Source organism: Hippoglossus hippoglossus, chromosome 17 (assembly GCF_009819705.1).
Source record: "Hippoglossus hippoglossus isolate fHipHip1 chromosome 17, fHipHip1.pri, whole genome shotgun sequence".
NCBI classification, from domain to species: domain Eukaryota; kingdom Metazoa; phylum Chordata; class Actinopteri; order Pleuronectiformes; family Pleuronectidae; genus Hippoglossus; species Hippoglossus hippoglossus.
In genome coordinates this window covers 6,244,661-6,262,201 of record NC_047167.1, presented here as the reverse complement: position 1 = coordinate 6,262,201, position 17,541 = coordinate 6,244,661, and the positions used below count along the sequence as shown (strand labels likewise).

Here is a 17,541-nt window from a genome sequence, read left to right as displayed (position 1 = left end):
ACACGGGTCACTGAGGATTCTGAAAACTTGTTTTCTTTTATAGAAAATGACATGAGACTGAAAATTCAAAGACAAATATAAACAGTTGATAGTATACTCCCGTACATTTTAGTTAAGGTAGATTGTGCTTAAATCACATTACAGCACCACTGCTTGTATCCAGTCTCCAGAGTGTTTTCAGAAGTTCTGTGATTGAGATGATTTATTTCAAATAACTCAGATAATACACTTTATCCATCTTATGTTTGACAGCTCAATTTTTTTTTTACTTCCACATCAAAGTATCATGTTAGAGATTTCCAATGTACATTTCTAATTGTACTTACACGCTTATCATCTCAAATATACATCTTATAAACCACATCATGACTGTTTCTCTTCTTGTATCACTTTACATAGTCTCCAGAAAATCAAACAATTCAATAAGGAGCCTCTGTAAACAATTGACAAGGAAACAATGGTCAGTAAAAACAAGTGTTGCTTGTGGGAATGATAGAAATGTTTATTTGACAATACTTCTTTTAAAACCATGTCTTAGCCTTCAAAATTAAATATGACATTTTATTTTTAGAAAACTTCCTTTCTTGAGAGGGCTCAAGGCACAGAGGAGAAAGGAAGAGGACACTCTGACACTGAGCAGTTCAGCTGAATAACACAAGACAAGTGAATTCCAAGACACATGGCTGTTTAAAGTCTTCAACCCTTCAGATTCAAATTCATGTCCCTGCATTTTCCAAATAAAATCAAGCGTTCTGGATAAAATAATTTCATATAAGTCGTAGTGGCTCGTTAGTTAGTGCTCAGCTGCTTTTCAGTTGCGTAAAGAAGGTCGAGGCAAATGAAGAAAAAGTGAGATCGCTTTGTAGTGGAGTATTAATGCAGTGATGTATGAGTAGAGTTGATCTAGTGGCTTAAACTGACAGAAGCCACATTAAAATAAAACCCTGGTTGAAACTTAAGTGGATATTTGTTTGGACAGTCACATAAAACTTCTTAGAAAATACTATAATTTTGTCATTTCCATGTTTTACCTGCATATTCCACAGCTCGTGTTAATAATCACATTTACACTTCAGCTCCAGGCGAGAGGAGAACTATGTGTTAACACGAGGCTGATTTCCTGTGAGAGAAAAAGTGTTTTTCAGCGCTAAAAACACCAGAAATAAAAAAGGTGGGTATTTGAGGAACAGCAGGTTGGACTGTGGAGTGGAGGGTTTTTACAGCAGACTGTCAGTGAGGCTGACGCCTGCTGACTCATCCACAGTCTGCTGTCATAGGCCAGTAGGACTGACTAACAGCTGTCAGAGGCCTGGGAAGGTGTCGACCTGGACGGTGTCCTGGAAGGCTGATCCGTGTCTGGTGTAAGATACGCGGATCCTCATCTTCAGGCTCACCTGGAGGAGGAAAGAAGGATTTGGATTCCATTATGTGAATGGGAGGCGAAGGTTCACCACTACTTCATTTGTGTATGTGTGACAGTGCCCTTAATGCGAGTTCTCCACTTGCGTCATCAACCACCACAGACCCACCTTGTTTGGGTTGTTGAGGATCACCAGCTGGGTCACCTTAGCTGCGCCTCGTGCAGGGAGAGAGTCCCCACTGGGGGCCTTCATGTGTAACTGGACACTCTGCAGGGAGATCAAATACAACTTTGAAGTCTAAAGCAGTGGACATGTTGTTGTTGTCCCCTCGACCACTGAGAACATGACACACAACAGGGCCGAGGCCAAGATGTGACACATGCTGAGCTCATGAGCTCAAATTCCCCTGAACAGTCCCACCCCATGAAGAAATGTTCGGCTTCACACCAAAACACTGCCCATTTAGTTGTTCAGTTATTATTTACCTTAATGTCATAAACCTACACAGAGATCTAAATGTAGATTCTCCCAGCTGCCAGAAATATATGGTGTTAAAGTACAAAATAATTTGAGCATATAATAATAATATAATTTCGATGTGTATTTCATATTCTTTTTAGTTTGAAAAGGTTTTTTGATGTAAAGAAACAGTAGGTTTCTATATTACACATATTATGGGGGCTCAGGAGGTGGGGCGGGTCCTCCACTAACCAGAGGGTTGGTGGTTCAATCCCAGTCCTGCCTATTCCACGTGCCAAAGTGTCCTTGGGAAAGATACTGAAGCTCAAATTACTCCTGAAGGCTGTGCCCCTAGTGTGTGTTTTACGTGTGATAGAGAAAGTGCTGCACATAGATGCACTGTATGAATGAGTGTGTGTGAATGGCTGAATGACAAAACTGTACTGTGAAGAGCAGTGAGTGGCCATCAAGACTAGAAGAGAACGCTATAAAAACCATAAAAAAGAATAGACAAAATATTCATTTATATTTTTGTTATTTGACATTTATATAGAGTGATTTGGTAAATGTTAGTCCCAGATACTCTATGTTCTCACTGGTAGCTACATCCCTGCCACAGAGCTTAAACTGGGGGCGACGGGAGAGGATGGAGTTGGAGTAAAAGCGTGTTGAAGGTTAGAGCTGTTTTTTTTTCCATCCACCAGACCAAACCATAAAAACCTGACCAGCCAACACAAATCTGTCAGCGCTCCCACTCACAATTGCCCAATACATTTTTCAGTCTGGTTATTTTGAGACTTTGCCTCTGCAGACGTTAATAGAAATCTTGCCTTTTTTCAGAATGACGTGTGGCTTCTTCATGATGAATACATGGTCTGACAGAGGATGTTTACTGAGCTGAGTGTCACTGGTGCTGAAACCAACCTTGGGTACAGCAGCTTGCAGGGTGAAGCTGCTGATGTCCGAGTCAGTGGAGTTGGAGGCTATGAGTGTGACTGTCAGACCTGACTCGGACTGTTTCTCACAATTGAGTGTCAAAGCGACGCCTTCTTTGTCATACACCGTCACTGTGGGAGCTGTGGGAATAAAAGACTGCATTTACTTTACTTGAATTTGAACAAAGAAAACACCAATAGAGAAATAGAGGGATATGATTTGAAGCAATACAATTTCAGTTTCTCTAGTTTAGTTTCCAAAATAACTTCCTCTTTCTCTCTTGAGCTACTTTCAGTCCAGATAGTTTCCTGACATTTGAGAGGGGCCAAAACTTTTCCTGCCAGCGCCCACGTAAAATGTCCGGAAAATGTTAGAGGGAGATCATGTGAGAATACAGCAGGAAAATATCCAGAACATTCACAGTGAGTGAGCGGGTGTGTCCATGACGTTTGTAAAATGTGACAGATGCAAAAACTGGAAGAATGCAAATATCCAAGAATGAAAGAGGAACCATAACAGATGACGATGTCAACTTGGAAAGACAACTCGAACGCCCATGTCAATGTGCTGTCATGACCTTACTCCTACATGCTCTACCCAGACGCCACCCCTTGCCTGAATTTTCCAGAAATCTTCCTGTTGCTGTGAACGCGTCTGACTCGAACAATCTCCTGCTGTGTTCTTCACATGTGAAGGGCAAACTACGTAAAATGTTGAGTTCATGTCTGAAAACAGCTTTTCATTCTCTAGCAACGTGTGTGGTGTTTGTGTGTCTATCGGACCTGGTGCCAGGGGCGTTGGCTCTAACCCTCCCAGTAGATCCAGCAGGTCTCCTCCTGCAGTGCTGGCGGTGTTGATGGACAGACCTGGTGCTGTGCTGCCCTGTGCTGGACTGGGCTGCAGAGGCTCCTCGGAGCCACCCAGCAGGTCCAAGAGATCACACACCTGAAGGGAGACACAGACAGAAAGAGAAATGAGTTTCTTCATCGGAGTCTCAACCAAAACAAGTTTGTAGAGAATAATATTGAAGTATAAATGTTAAGTAAAACTTAAATACGTCATTTACATTTCAACAATTATTCTCATAAAACCAGTGAAAATAAAGCTTTACACTGAACAGACCATCAACAGAATGGCCATTTGTATATACAGCCTGTGATACATACAACTCTAAAAACTAGAATGGCACTCAGTGGAGCACATACCTCCACCAAGGCCCAACAGTCACAGACAACTCAACCAAGCCAACCAACAACCAACCAAAGTCAAATACAGAGAAACAGGACTGGAAAGACTTTTCGCAAGCTCATCAGTAAAAATTGGACCAAATATGCATCTTTACTTATGGTGATGTACCTGGTTAGCAGGTTGTTGTTGCAGCAGTGGCTCTGCCTTCTTGACTGTAGCTGTCTGGATCTCCTTCATGGTTTCCCCCGCTGACTCTCCATTGGTATCACCCAAGGAGTTCTTTTCGATCACGGGCATCCTCTCCAGCACCGCTGCCCTGTGGAGAGACAAAGCATCTCAGCTTTTTACTGGTCAGAAAAGAACAACACCTGTAACCACAACATGCAGGAAGTCAAAACAACTCTACTTCAAGATTTGCTTTTAAAGAGTTGAAAAAGTGAATGTCTTCATGGAACCGTTGCATACCTCATGTGGTCATATTTTTTGAACAGAGCGTTGTATTCAACTGCCCTCTGCTGGAGCTCCACGTCTAAACAGCTGCCGTAGATGCTGACAATGCTTCTGATCCGACTGGAGAGGGTGGAGCGATAAAAAGAGAGAGAGGGAGTTAGGAGATGATTTTGAAATTGCTGCAGCTATTTAGAAGTCACGTCACAACTCACTGCTCAAGTTTTAAACCTAAGGCTCCTCAGAACTCTTCACTATCAATATCTGTTGGCGACCAGATGTCGATCAACATTATACATGGCACATTAGAGACACAGATGCACAAGAGCCTGAGAATGAGACTTCATAGAAACAATAAGCTAAAACTTAAGATATCAAAACGTAAAGTCTTGTACTATTAATATTGTACTAGTGCAGCATTTAGCCTTCACTGAAATGTTGTGCGATGTTGAAATGCAGGTTGACAAAATTGGAAAATATCAGTACTTAGGTTTTTTTTTTTCCTCCTCAATAATTGACCAGTGATTTTTTGAGTCTTTGCTTTTGACCAACAGAACTTTCTGTTTCTATTTCTTGTAAATAGCGACCTAAGTGGCCATGCTTTCAGTCGCATGCGTTCACTGTGTGTGTTGAGGGACACCAGTGTTTCTTACTCCACGTTGTCAGTGATGCGTGTGCTCAGTTTCATGGTGGCGGTGAGAGCAAAGCCTCTGGTTGCTGGGGAGGACATGTGGGACTGTAGAACTGTTTCCAAGGCATCCAGGGCATCGTCTTCAGTGACCTGATGAAGAGACGCGTCATGACTGGGTTTTGAAGCGGCTGTCACAATTTTATAAAACGGAAAATGATTACACAGATTATTTGCCAGTATTCATGCGGTAGCTACAAAGTACTACAGTAACACAATTCACTACACTTCCTGTATGATACCCAACACTTGTTTTTAGGGTTAAAAATTTAAAAGGGATTAAGAATTAATAAAGATTCTTGGGTAATTTCCCTGACTGATTTTTATTTGCTATTAAGAAAATGTCAGATGCTAAATTAAAGAAGACCAGCAGGGAGCTTGGGCTTGACTATACTTCTGTTATGTGTACAATTTTAAAAGTGAAAGAAAGGCTGTTTAACATTACTGGGTTAATAATCCTTTACTAATAAATACTAAAGGATTAATAATTCTTATCTTTATTCAAGAGCCTGGTCTTTCAGTTTGAGAGACTTATGATTTCTACTTTCAGATTTTGTAATGCTCTCACTCAGAACCCTGCGCTCTCAATCAAATATAACCTGCTTGTGCTTAGATTTCCTGCTCTCCAGCTTCAGCTCTTCTGCCCGTGCTCACGCTGCTTTTGTGCACGAGTCAAAATTCTAAAACCGAAAGATTCCGTGAGCAGACCATTCACGTCTGCACATTAGCGGTGTGAGCGTTAGGAGAAGAGCTGAATCGCAGGATATCTAAGCACAAGCTGTTATGTTTGAGTGCGGGCGCAGGGTTTTGGGTGAATCTGGGTGCAAAATCAATCAAAGTTCTGCTATCAAAGTGAGACACCATGCCATTGAATAAAGATAGGAAAAAAGAAACATAAACTTTCTGTTCCGTAATGGCAGTGTGGAAAAAGAACCAATATCATTGTGATCATTTATCTGCACTACACTTCCCAGAATTCACCTATAAATCAGACACTGCCACTGAAATGTGAGATCCTGCAATAATTGCAAACACAGCACTTTCTTTGTGCTGCATTGTGCTTTGTTTTGCATGGAGAAAACCTACAGTGATAACAACACCAGATACAAGATACAAATATAATGCTATCATGATTTAGCAATACAGTGGATCATTTGTGGATGAAGATAAATCATTTATATGGGCGTACCTGTACAGCCTCAGTCTCCTGACACTCTCCTTTCATCAGCAGGTCTCCATACTCTCCTATACACCAGCAGGCCACCTGCACCAGGGATGGCTGCACAGACCCACAGAGCAAACATGACTCACTACAGTCTATAGTTTTTGTATTACAGTCACAGTAAAATGTAAACATAAAATAATTGGTCAGGTTCCTGGTAAACTGGCTCACTGGTCAGCAGAGCAGTGTGCTGAATTGTCACTTTTGCCTGAACTCACAGGAGGTTAATGTTGGAAATGGTGTTAAAACTGCACCACACTGCACAGTCAGTACACGGCTCCTCGTCTGACTCGAGTCCAAAAATAAACCTCACTGCATCAGGCTTTTTTTTTGTTGAAAAGCTGAAAGCCAAGCTATTCTCACTGCCACAGAACCACAGCAGCTCTGTCTGCTCCAGGACTGACACACTTTTCTCTATGATGAAAATCTTCATGCATCACTTGAGTTTCTCTCTGATATTGACAATGGTAATTCTATTAAAATAATTGTGTGTGTGTGTGTGTGTGTGTGTGTGTGTGTGTGTGTGTGTGTGTGTGTGTGTGTGTGTGTGTGTGTGTGTGTGTGTGTGTGTGTGTGTGTGTGTATATAAACAATGGATGCAAATCCTGGACTAATTGTCCAAAATCTGTTCTGATGCTTCCTCTTGTGTCAGTTGTAGTCTCAAAAAATTTGGTCTGACAAATACCACAAGGTTCCTGTATTTTCTTTCTTAATTTTTTTCTATTATGCAGTTGTATTTCCTGTGGTTTGCTTTGTTTATTTTGCTTTCAAATCATTTCATAGTATGAGTTTTGTCAATTTTGTCATTTTACAGTTGGGTCCAAAGGCATGAGACCACATTACAATTCACATGAAAAGGAATGTCATTTTTTCAGTAGTTTATTCCACTTTGTTAAATATACAGATGTATTAAGTATGAGATAAAATAAAAACCTATTTTAATGGTTGATTTAAAGTTTCTTTTAAGCCTTGTAATCTTCTGTTAATGTTTTGCAGTTAACAGTACAGTTAAAATATTATATAATGAATCATTCTCATATTCATATTCATAATCATTCTCAAATGAATATCTCAAATATAGTGTATTATTTGTATGGATAGGATCAGTATGGAGTAACCCACAGACTTTATTCTTCAGTTACACTGGATGAATAAGCTGACCGATGCACAGATCTGTAAATTACTAATGGTCACACATGCACACACACCTGAGAGATGTCAGTGAGCAGGGCGCGGTAGAGCTTGTGGACAGTGTAACAGTGCAGCTCAGAGGTGTTGGTGATGAGCTGGATCAGGTTGGGCACAGTTTCATCTCTCACGTCGCCCCCTGCCTGACAGAGTGAGGAATCAGAGTTAAACACATGCACACAAACATGCACAATAAGTCCATTAGCTAGACAGCTGGAACAAGTATCAGGGTCGCCCTATATTTCCACCCAGACCCTATGACCTCACTTAGAGGGATATTTCCATAATACCACATCCCCAATATATATCTTTGTGCACAATTTACTCTCCATCATTTAGAGAGACCACTGAAAAGGATTAGTGTGAGCATTAGCTTGTACAGCAGTCATTAGCGTTTCATTTATTCTCTCTACTAGACGGAGGGTAAAATGAAAAGTAAGGATTTTAACATTGTGTAAAATGAGAAGCATTAGAAGAGGATAAAAAGCCTTTTCAGAACAGTGGGCGGTATATGTGAATGTTTGTACAGAAGGTGGAGGCCCCTGGTATCTGCACTGAGGCGTGACTTGTGACTTGTGACTGAGGCGTGACTTGACAGCAGCGGACAACGATAAAATAGTTGTGAGTGTTAGGCCCATGTCAGAGGCAGCAGGGTGAGTCTCAGTCTGTATTTACCGTGGTGAGGACATGCAGGATGGTGTCAATGTGCCAGCGCTGGGAGGGTGCATACCTGACAGAGACACACACACACAGCTAACTCAGTGGTGCTTGAGGGTGACTCAGAAACAAACACACACAATTGCATCTAGACCATACCACCGCTTGCACGCGCATACACACAAACAGGGAGGTGCATTAAGTGGTGGAGTGATATACAGCAGAAACACTGGAGGCTATTGATCATCACAGTGGCAGCTAAATGGACAGGGACCTCATTGAGAGTGGAGACAGACACAGTCAGATTTCCAGCCACACACACACTGTACATTTCAAGCACAGAGACTTTTTGTTGCAGCTTTTACACTTCACATTTATTATTAAATGCATCCACATGCACATGAATGTCTGTGTGCACGCATGCACAGATACAGTATGTGTACGTACTACAACCATGTATGTGCACATTTTTGTGTCGGGCAGTGTGTCACCTTTCAGCGGCGTTGAATATGCCGCTGGCAGCATGAGATTTTAGCTCTGGGGGACAGGAGGAGAGGAAGAGGAGCAGCTCCTTCATCATGGTGCGGATGTTGGTGGCTGACACAAGAGCTAAGGAGAGCTCCAATGCGCGGCTGGAGGGATGAGACGAGAGAAACAATCATGGAAATACAATGAATAAAAACTTGCCCCTTTTAAAATGACACCTGTAACTGTGAGTGTTGACAATTGAGACTGCTGTTTATTCTGTGTAGATACAGCAGAGGTCAGTGTGTTCTCTACTGACCAGGTGTGGGCATAACTGAGGAGCTCAGTGGGTACAGAACATAAGAGTGAGCATAAAGATGGACGACATGACAGCTCTCAGAAAGTGAAGCCAAAACACCTGGATCTCCGCCTGGTGGCTGACTGCAGTATAGGTCAGAAACCCTTCCCCCTACATGTTAGCAGAGGGGACATGGACAAAACTAAAAAAAAGATTGTTTCTTCTTATCACATTGATGTTTATTCAAGCATTTATTTTCCCATTAAATTTGCTTTTAATTAGTTATTTGATGCTATAAAAATGGGCTGAAATGTCACGATTGACAGCTGAGATTGACTCCTGATTGGTCAACTGCGTGTTTTGGCGGGACCTTGATACCGTGGCACTACTGCACAGACTCTGGCTCCCAATTACAACACCAGCGCAAGATGGCAGCGCCCATATCCGGGATATTTTGGTCATAAAGCATCAAATTGTCTCTTTTAGTCGGAGCATCAGACAATGTCCCAAACTGAAAATTACATACTTTTCCAGAGGTTCCCTACATTTAAAAAATGTAATGATGTCCACTTAAAGAAAATAACTGATCCCTGACCAGCTGTTAAATCTATATACTAATTCCAGACATCTCAGTCTGTATGTGAAACACATATCTCGAGAACTGTTCATCTTATGGGCTTCACACTTGGCATGTGTATTGTTAAGGGCCCAGGGAAGTGCAGTGACAAATTTGGTGCAAACAGGCAACCAGCGCTCTGTAGCAGCGTCACTTACCACGAAAGTGACGTTGTTGATCACGACAACAGCCCGTTCATGACGACAATGACTGATTCTCCAGTTCTTGGTTCTGAGTCAAGCTTCACTAAACTCGGAATAAACAGGTGAACAGCTCTTTGCGCAGCTGAGGTGGTGCAGCTTCCTGGTTCTGTCGACTGAGTCAGGCAGTCAGTCTTTACTTGCTACTTCTCAATTACTGCAGGTCACCTTTCCAGTTTCAAAGATAAAGCTGCAACCAGCATTACTACAGGCCCAGCAAACAGCCCATTCCAAACAGACATGATTAGAGCTGGCACTGCATCTATACAAATCTAAATCGTGTTAGAAGACCCACATTAGGTTATGACATTTGAAAAGCAGGACCTCAGAGAGTCATGTTTACTGAACGAGGTGAAAGTTACCGTTTTACAGAAGCGTCCTGGTCCTTCAGACAGTCCACTATGGTTCCTCTGTGGCGCTGCACAGCATTGTGATCTGTGCAAACGATCTTTTGAAGGGAGGTCATGGCGATGTACCTGGACACACATAATCAACAATGAAAATTACGATATTATATTTTGAATCTTCATGCTCTTCATCGGCTAACAATCGAGATTAATTCGCAGTGCTGTGCAGACTTATCTTCCTCAGCATTACCACATGAATTATTTATCCGACCACTTGAAAGGTCTCATGAGCTGATCAAGTATTTATGTGAGCACAGGAGAGATAGGATCTAGTGGAGCGGTTTGCAGGAATAACCCAGTCCTATTACTGCCACACAGAAACAGGGAGATTCAAGCTGACAGCAGGTAAAGACCAGATAGGCCCGACACATGGAGACAAACCTAAAGAAAATAGGAACATAATAAAACCCAAAGGAGCCGTAACAGTCCTCCTCACTGCCTGATGAAAACTGAAATGTCTCCAAGTTGAGAGATCAGCATAAAGGGACAGACAGCAGCCGCCTGCTCAGCTCTAGAGGAATGAGCTTGGATTGATGGCAGGAGGTTTCTCTCTGTGGCTGCAGAGAGTTTGGGGAGTTAGATGATTGGCCTTGAGCAAGAGAAAAGGTAAAATGACCACAAGCAATAAGAGAGGAAGGAGGGAGGGAAGGAGGAAGAGATGGAAAGGAGGAAGGAAAGGAGGAAGGAACGGAGGAAGGAAAGGAGGCGGCGCTGACCGAATGTTCCTGTCGTTGTTCAGGAGGAATCTTCCCAGGATGTTCACAGCCAGAACCTGTGACAAAACAGAATTGAAGCACAGGTTCATTAGATAACACTGTTCTCTGTGTATTAATGTGGTTAAACACGGTGAAAAGATTTGCTGGTGTCTCACCCTGAGGCCGCTCTCTGACTTGATGTCCAGCACAGTGAGAACAGTCTCATACAGCACAGCGTTGCCCACTGTCTTAGTGCTGTCAGTGTTGGTCGCCACCTGTACGACAAGTCACACACACGTCAATACAACAGTCGCCCAGTGTCTGTAACAGACCATTAAAGACCAGTGATACATTCATAACAACACATTTTTGCTTCTTGCAACCATCAACTGACAGAGGAGATTTTTTAATTTACTTTTTTTTTTTACTTTGTATAAATTCCACACAATTCATGATAAACCTTTTCAATAAAAAAAATACCATGTAACTGAGGAAGTGATTCAATTTATTTATTTATTTATTATTATTTTTTTTTTTTTTTTTATTTTTTAAAAAGGTCCAGTGTGTACCATTTAGATGTTTTCCCGAGTGTGTTTAATCTAAATTGTACGAATAGTTGTTTTCTTTACCCTAGAATGAACCCTTTATATTTACTTTGGGAGCCGGTCCTCTCTACGGTGGCCACCATGTTTTTTTACAGTAACCCAAAATGCATTTTGAGTTTTTATGACAACTGAAGGTTACCACAGGTTCTCTGTCATGTTTGGAAGGGGAGGGTGAAGTAAGGGAGTCTTCAGCTGCAACATGCAACTTCACCACGAGATGTCACTAAATTATACACACTGAACCTTTAACTTAGTGCTGGATAGTCAGCATGAGAATCATTACCATGGCTGACACCACACAAAAGCAACTACATAAATAGAAAGTTCAAAAAATATATTATAGTTCTTTGTTAGTGTTTTGGAGATTTTTTTTATCAGAATGTAAAGGTGTTGCAGGGCACACAGTTTAATTACAGACTCTGAGTGAATTATGGACCTGAGCGAGTAGGTCGTTCATGGCGTCACTGGCTACTTCATTGTTGCGTCCGAGGATTCTCAGCAACCTCAAGATTCGTACCTGAGGATGGAAGCCGGTGAGAGTCAACAGCTGGACTAAATTTTTTTCTAATCAACTTCAAATCAGCAAGAAAAGGAGGCAATAAGTGTGTATGTTTATAGCTGCTTTCAGACCGGCACTGAACTCTGGATAATCTCTTTATCCAAATCAGAGGCTTTGAAAATTTCTCAAGACAGCCCCCTGGTAAAAAGTCTAGATAATGTCAGAGTGAGCCCATGTGGGAATACACACATATTAGACAAATTAAACAAGAAAAGAAAATAGATAATACAAAATTATCATAATAATTTATGTCAGTAAATCCAACTCCGGACAGATATGATACTGTCTAAGAAATGAGTGAAAGTAACTGACCTGTAGGAAGGGATCACTGATTCCTGCCACATCGTGCTCCGGAGAGTAACCGGAAATGACCAGACCTTTCATGATCTGAACTAGATCTGGTACTATCTGAGAAACACACAGCAAAAAACTCATTGCAACACAGTGCACACTGAACTCAACAGATCTGTGTGTGAATGTGCGCGCACGTGTGTGTCCCGCGTACCTTCCTGAAGCGCTCGAGTGTCTCTTGATTGCGCTCACACAGCTCAGTGATGAGCACCACAGCACCATGTAACACACCTAGAGATACAGGAGGGAAAAAGTAAGAGAATACTTAGAGCTATACGTGTGTGACGGGGTTACTGATACGTCATATTTCATTAAGATCAACTGACCGTGGTTCTTCTCGACTAAGAGGGAGCGAGCGGCTGGAGCAAAAAGCTCCCCGAGTTCGTGGACTTTTCTCACGATGTGAACCGCACACAGAGCAGCCTGGAAGAAGAGGAGTGGAGCAAGTTATCAACACAAATATTTCTACAACACAGAGCAGATGACAATGGGGTCCAATTAGTTTTACTGCTGAATACAGACTAAAATCCATGTAAGACAGCATTTTTTTTAATACTATTAAAACGGACTGGAAACGTGGCACTATAGCTTTAAAAATAATTTCAGTTTTTCATTTCATGGTATTCATTTTTCAAAGAAAGTATCATTCATGCTAGGAAACATGTACTAATGAGAATATCACATCATTGGTTTGCTTAGTCATTCACAATAATGCTAGAGGTAATAATGAATAATTAATAAATAAACAGCAATTATCCCTGTCCAGGTCTCCACCTTCTTCTTGATATAGGAGTTGGAGGCTCGGAGCAGCCTTTCGATCTCTGGTGCCAGATCTCTGCACATCTCAGCAGAACCCATACAGGCCAGAGTGCACAGAGCCAGAGACTGTACGTACTGGTTACTGTGAGACAGGTCACTGGAACACACACACACACAAAAATGGGTTCAGCATTTTATGGAAATCACATGAGAATAGCCTCCATTTGATGTAGCATGTGACGTCCATTCGATCTTTTTTCTGATATACTGTGCCCCCATTGGACCTTCCCCTTTGTTAGATTACTGCATGTATATGCAATTACTGCATATAGTTATACATGATAATATATATCTTATACTATCAGTTGATAAATCAATATCATAAATTTAAAATCCCTAAAATCCACTATCGGTCTAAAATTTAAACCAAGTGCCCACCCACCGAGACATCACCCATTGGTTTATGAACTGGTGTTTTCAATAATATGGTATTCATGTGCTATTGCACCAAGTATCAGAGTTATTTTAGTTTTATTCCTCACATTGTTCTTCCTTATCAGAACCTGGTGCCTACATTGCCCACAATGATCGGAGTGTGTTGTGCTTGTATTGGCTGATGTAGCCTCAAACCAGGATGAGGAGCAGGTTATAGAGGTCTGACGTAAAACTCACTTTTCTTCATTTTTTAAAACTCAAATCGTCAGTCAAACAGACCCTGCCTCAGGTGATGTCACATGAGACTATTTGTCAGACTTTAAAAAGCTCCCTCTAGAGCTACAAAAGGTTGATACAGTTATGTCACCACATGTGCAGCAGTATTCCCCAGGATCTGTACATAAACTCTCAAATGCAGATGTAAAAATTAAGTGTTCCCTGAATTTTAAATGAGTAATAATCATTTGTTTAGACTTGTCCAGTTAGAGCCGTCCTTACTTCTTGATGGAGTTGGTGATGAGCAGGCTGGCGTCCTGCTTTTCGTCCAGCAGCATCATGGCTCCCAGGTACCCCACCCGCTTCTCACTGTAGCGGGGGCTGGCGATCATCCGAACGCACTCCATCTAACAAGGAGAGCAACAACGCCTTTACATGTGAAGCTACTAGAAAAAACAATAGTACCGATGTCCCTGAGGGGAATTCTCAGTCTGAGGTTAGCCTCAGCTCCAAAGCCGCAGCCTCGGAGATGGGAGCGAGTCAGTGACCCAGTTCCAGTGTCCGTCCCTGTGGACTCACAGACTTTGACATCAACTCCTAGAGCTGAAACTTAACCACAGTTCAGAGTGTTCTGATGACAGAGGAAAGACTGAGGCCGAAAGTACGTGTTTGAATGCACAGCGGCAACATTACTAGTGTAGTATGATTTTGCACGTGACATCCATTGTATACATTTTTGCTGAGCACACAGATGATGTCTGTAAGGGATCAACACTCAGGACATAGTCGGTTGTTGAACCCAGTCCCTCCAGCTGCCATGATGGTTTCTCGCCCTGCTAAACCCCATTAAACCCATGACGGGCATTAGAGAAAATCCCCTCACCTGACCAAAGTGAGCTGGGTAGCCCAGCATGTGCACGTAGAGCAGCTTGGCCAGGTTGTGCGATCGCGCCCCGCTGTCTGTCTGCCTGAACTGGGCCCGGATAGCGGCACACTCCCTCTGGATCACTCCCCGCTCCTCGCACTGGGTCCTGGCCGACCTGATGGCCCGGATCATCTCTTGGAGGGGTATGGATGGAGACATGGCTGCATGTGTGTGTGTGTGTGTGTGTGTGTGTGTGTGTGTGTGTGTGTGTGGGAGGAGGGGTGTATTTGGTGTGTGTGTGTGTGGGAGGAGGGGTGTATTTGGTGTGTGTGTGTGTGTGTGTGTGTGTGTGTGTGTGTGTGTGTGTGTGTGTGTGTGTGTGCGTATGGGAGGAGGAGTGTGTTTGGTATGTGTGTATGTGGTGTTGTGTGAGGAAATGTTAAAATATAACAACATATTAACAGAGAGGAACATACTGTATTGAGTCATACAGTGTTGTTGTTTCAGGCTCTAACGGTTAATACAATGTTGTTACTACACTGTAATAAAAACTGTCACTAAAACACACTACATGACAGTTTATATCTTTACAGCCACTAAAACTACATTTGCAGTCGTGTTAACAATGGCTGCTAATGGTGATTTACAGGGATCCAGCTGCCTTTATAGAGAGTTTACAACATATATATCCCTGTATACATCACCCACTGACACTACTGACACACTCACAGTGAGGAGCTGGCTAACAGGTTAGCAGGACACTCCCACACTGCGGGTCAGTGAGTGGAGCCAGAGGCTAACTGCTGGAGCCCGGCTAACCCTGCCGCTGCTGACACACCGGAGCTAATGAGCTAGCTGAGTTAGCACCGCACTGGGTTCACGGTGAGCGGTTCAATGTGAGAAATAAAACGTACCTATGTCGCTGAACAGAGTTCGTACAGTGTTTACAGAATCCGACCGGTTCTACCGACCCTCCTCCTCCTCACGACAGCAGTCAGTCCGCTGGAAACCACGATCCTGTGCTCACCGTCCATGTAGGGACCAAGCTTCCGTAAATAATCACACCACTTCCTGGTTGGATTTTCAAAATACAACCTGGTTCAAAAAATACTGCATTTGAAACATTTTGTATATTATTTGGATTACAATTACAATCTTTGAGGGATTTGGCATTATTGTTAATTGTTACATTTCCTTATTTTTTTGGGAAAACTACAAAGGTTATCAGACTAAATTCCTACAACAAAGCACCTAAGAAATGTTTTCATACATTATTTACACTTTACTATATAGATATGTAATGTACATTTCTTATTTTTCAACATTCTATTTATGTGTTATATGCCTGATACCTTGCTGCTGTAACACAGAAATGTCCCAGTGTGGGATCAATAAACTCCATCCATCCAACTACCCACCTACACACCTACCTACACACCTATTAGATCCATCCATCCATTCATCCACCTACCTACTTACCCACCTACCCATCCACATTAAAAAATAAATGTAATTGTTCAACTACATTTTCTCTGATATAAATTGTCCTACACAAATATTTGAATGCCGTTTTAAATTTTCCACACTGTGCGGACTAGAAGAGGCTTGAAATAATTTTTCAAACGCATTATGGGTCGTTAATGGTCCATCTAGTCAAAACGTAAGTAATGTCTCATGCATATGCTTCTACAAGGAATTGACTGGTTTAGGTATTTACACATAATTATGCAATTAAGAGGCAAAACTCAAAACATTTGAATGGACTAGAGTATTATTGGCCTTTATTTTGAAAGCATGATCCCCTTGTTTCCTCTCATATCAGCGTTACTGTGACGTGTTAACCCACCTAGACCTGTCATTCCTTCCTCTGACTTCCGCAATTTGATCGCTCACTTGTTCCTGTGCACCCACCCTTTCTACGTCGGGTGATCCAACAGGTGGATGAAACATTGATGAGGTGCAGCAGATACCACTGCATTGTGTAAACCCTGCAACACAACACTGTGGCACACGAAGACAACAGTGCACCACAATATTTAGAGTTACTTACTGTATATCAAAAATATGAGATAATCATACGATTGAAGAGAATAGATATGTTGTCACTATATGCTAAATATACATCAGCGATGCACTGCGGAGAAGTTTTGATAGAAAGAGCTTGAAAATAATCAACCGTCTTGTTATTCGTCTTAACACATGTGGCTTGTTTTCTTAATACTTAAGAAGAGCTGCAGGACTTTGGAAACACCAAGAACGTATTTTCACAGAACAACATTTATTTCAAACGAGTAAATGTAAAATAAACAGCCAGTGATCAGTCAGTAATAAACCTTCTCTCCCTAAAGCAAAACCTGTTTTCTGAGTCCAGATGTTTTATATTCATCGTTACCCAAATGGATTAAATGAATTGTTCTGATAAAAACAGTGAACATTTTGAAAAGAATCCTGGGTTTCACACCAAATTTGACTGGGTTCCTCCTTGACCGACACCACATCCTGCCACCAAGTTTCATTTCCATGTAATCTTACAGATATACAATCCAACCAACAAACAACTGAATGAGGGTCAAAATAACCGTACTGGCGGTAATAAAAACTATTATACCATCTCGAAATTTTCATTCGTGTTTCTGTAATGACTTGACAGCATAAACAACAGATAAGAGGAAGAATGACATGTGTACAACTTTGATCATGATGGGTTTATGAAGACACATTGAAATATTGGCTTTCTCTGGATCCCAGACTCACAAATCACAAACAGTACATCATTCAACACAAACAGAGGGGAAATTATTTAAATAAGACTATGAAAACAAAAGTTATTTCTGTTCTATGTGATATTTCATCGATGACGGGGTAATAAAGTCCAGTGCTGTAGAACATATTCAGTGTTAACATTTCCATTAAGTGACAAAGTA

At 41.7% G+C, this 17,541-nt stretch overlaps 1 protein-coding gene across 1 annotated transcript; it reads right to left on the bottom strand.

Annotated features, from left to right (window-relative positions):
• Positions 1–11: 11 nt before the first annotated feature.
• On the bottom strand, positions 12–15,698 carry ap1g2 (adaptor related protein complex 1 subunit gamma 2). Its single transcript, XM_034614809.1, has 22 exons — positions 15,532–15,698; positions 14,636–14,838; positions 14,035–14,159; positions 13,117–13,258; positions 12,669–12,765; positions 12,497–12,573; positions 12,304–12,399; positions 11,869–11,949; positions 11,004–11,102; positions 10,849–10,904; positions 10,088–10,201; positions 8,638–8,778; positions 8,165–8,219; positions 7,510–7,632; positions 6,269–6,358; positions 5,045–5,172; positions 4,410–4,514; positions 4,113–4,260; positions 3,539–3,701; positions 2,745–2,896; positions 1,530–1,628; positions 12–1,394 (listed from the first exon to the last, which is right to left on the bottom strand). Exons 2-22 carry the CDS (start codon positions 14,834–14,836, stop codon positions 1,302–1,304), a joined length of 2,385 nt encoding a protein of 794 aa, XP_034470700.1. The 5' UTR covers positions 14,837–14,838; positions 15,532–15,698; the 3' UTR covers positions 12–1,301.
• Positions 15,699–17,541: the final 1,843 nt, after the last annotated feature.

What these genes read in the sequence shown, in the direction of transcription:
- ap1g2 (XM_034614809.1), bottom strand. Translation starts at nt 14,836, where the DNA reads ATGTCTCCATCCATACCCCTCCAAGAGATGATCCGGGCCATCAGGTCG. An exon ending in TCCTGCATGTCCTCACCACG is followed by an intron (nt 7,633 to 8,164) that starts GTAAATACAGAC and finishes TCACTCTGTCAG; the next exon opens with GCAGGGGGCGACGTGAGAGA. An exon ending in TCCTCAACAACCCAAACAAG is followed by an intron (nt 1,395 to 1,529) that starts GTGGGTCTGTGG and finishes TTCCTCCTCCAG; the next exon opens with GTGAGCCTGAAGATGAGGAT.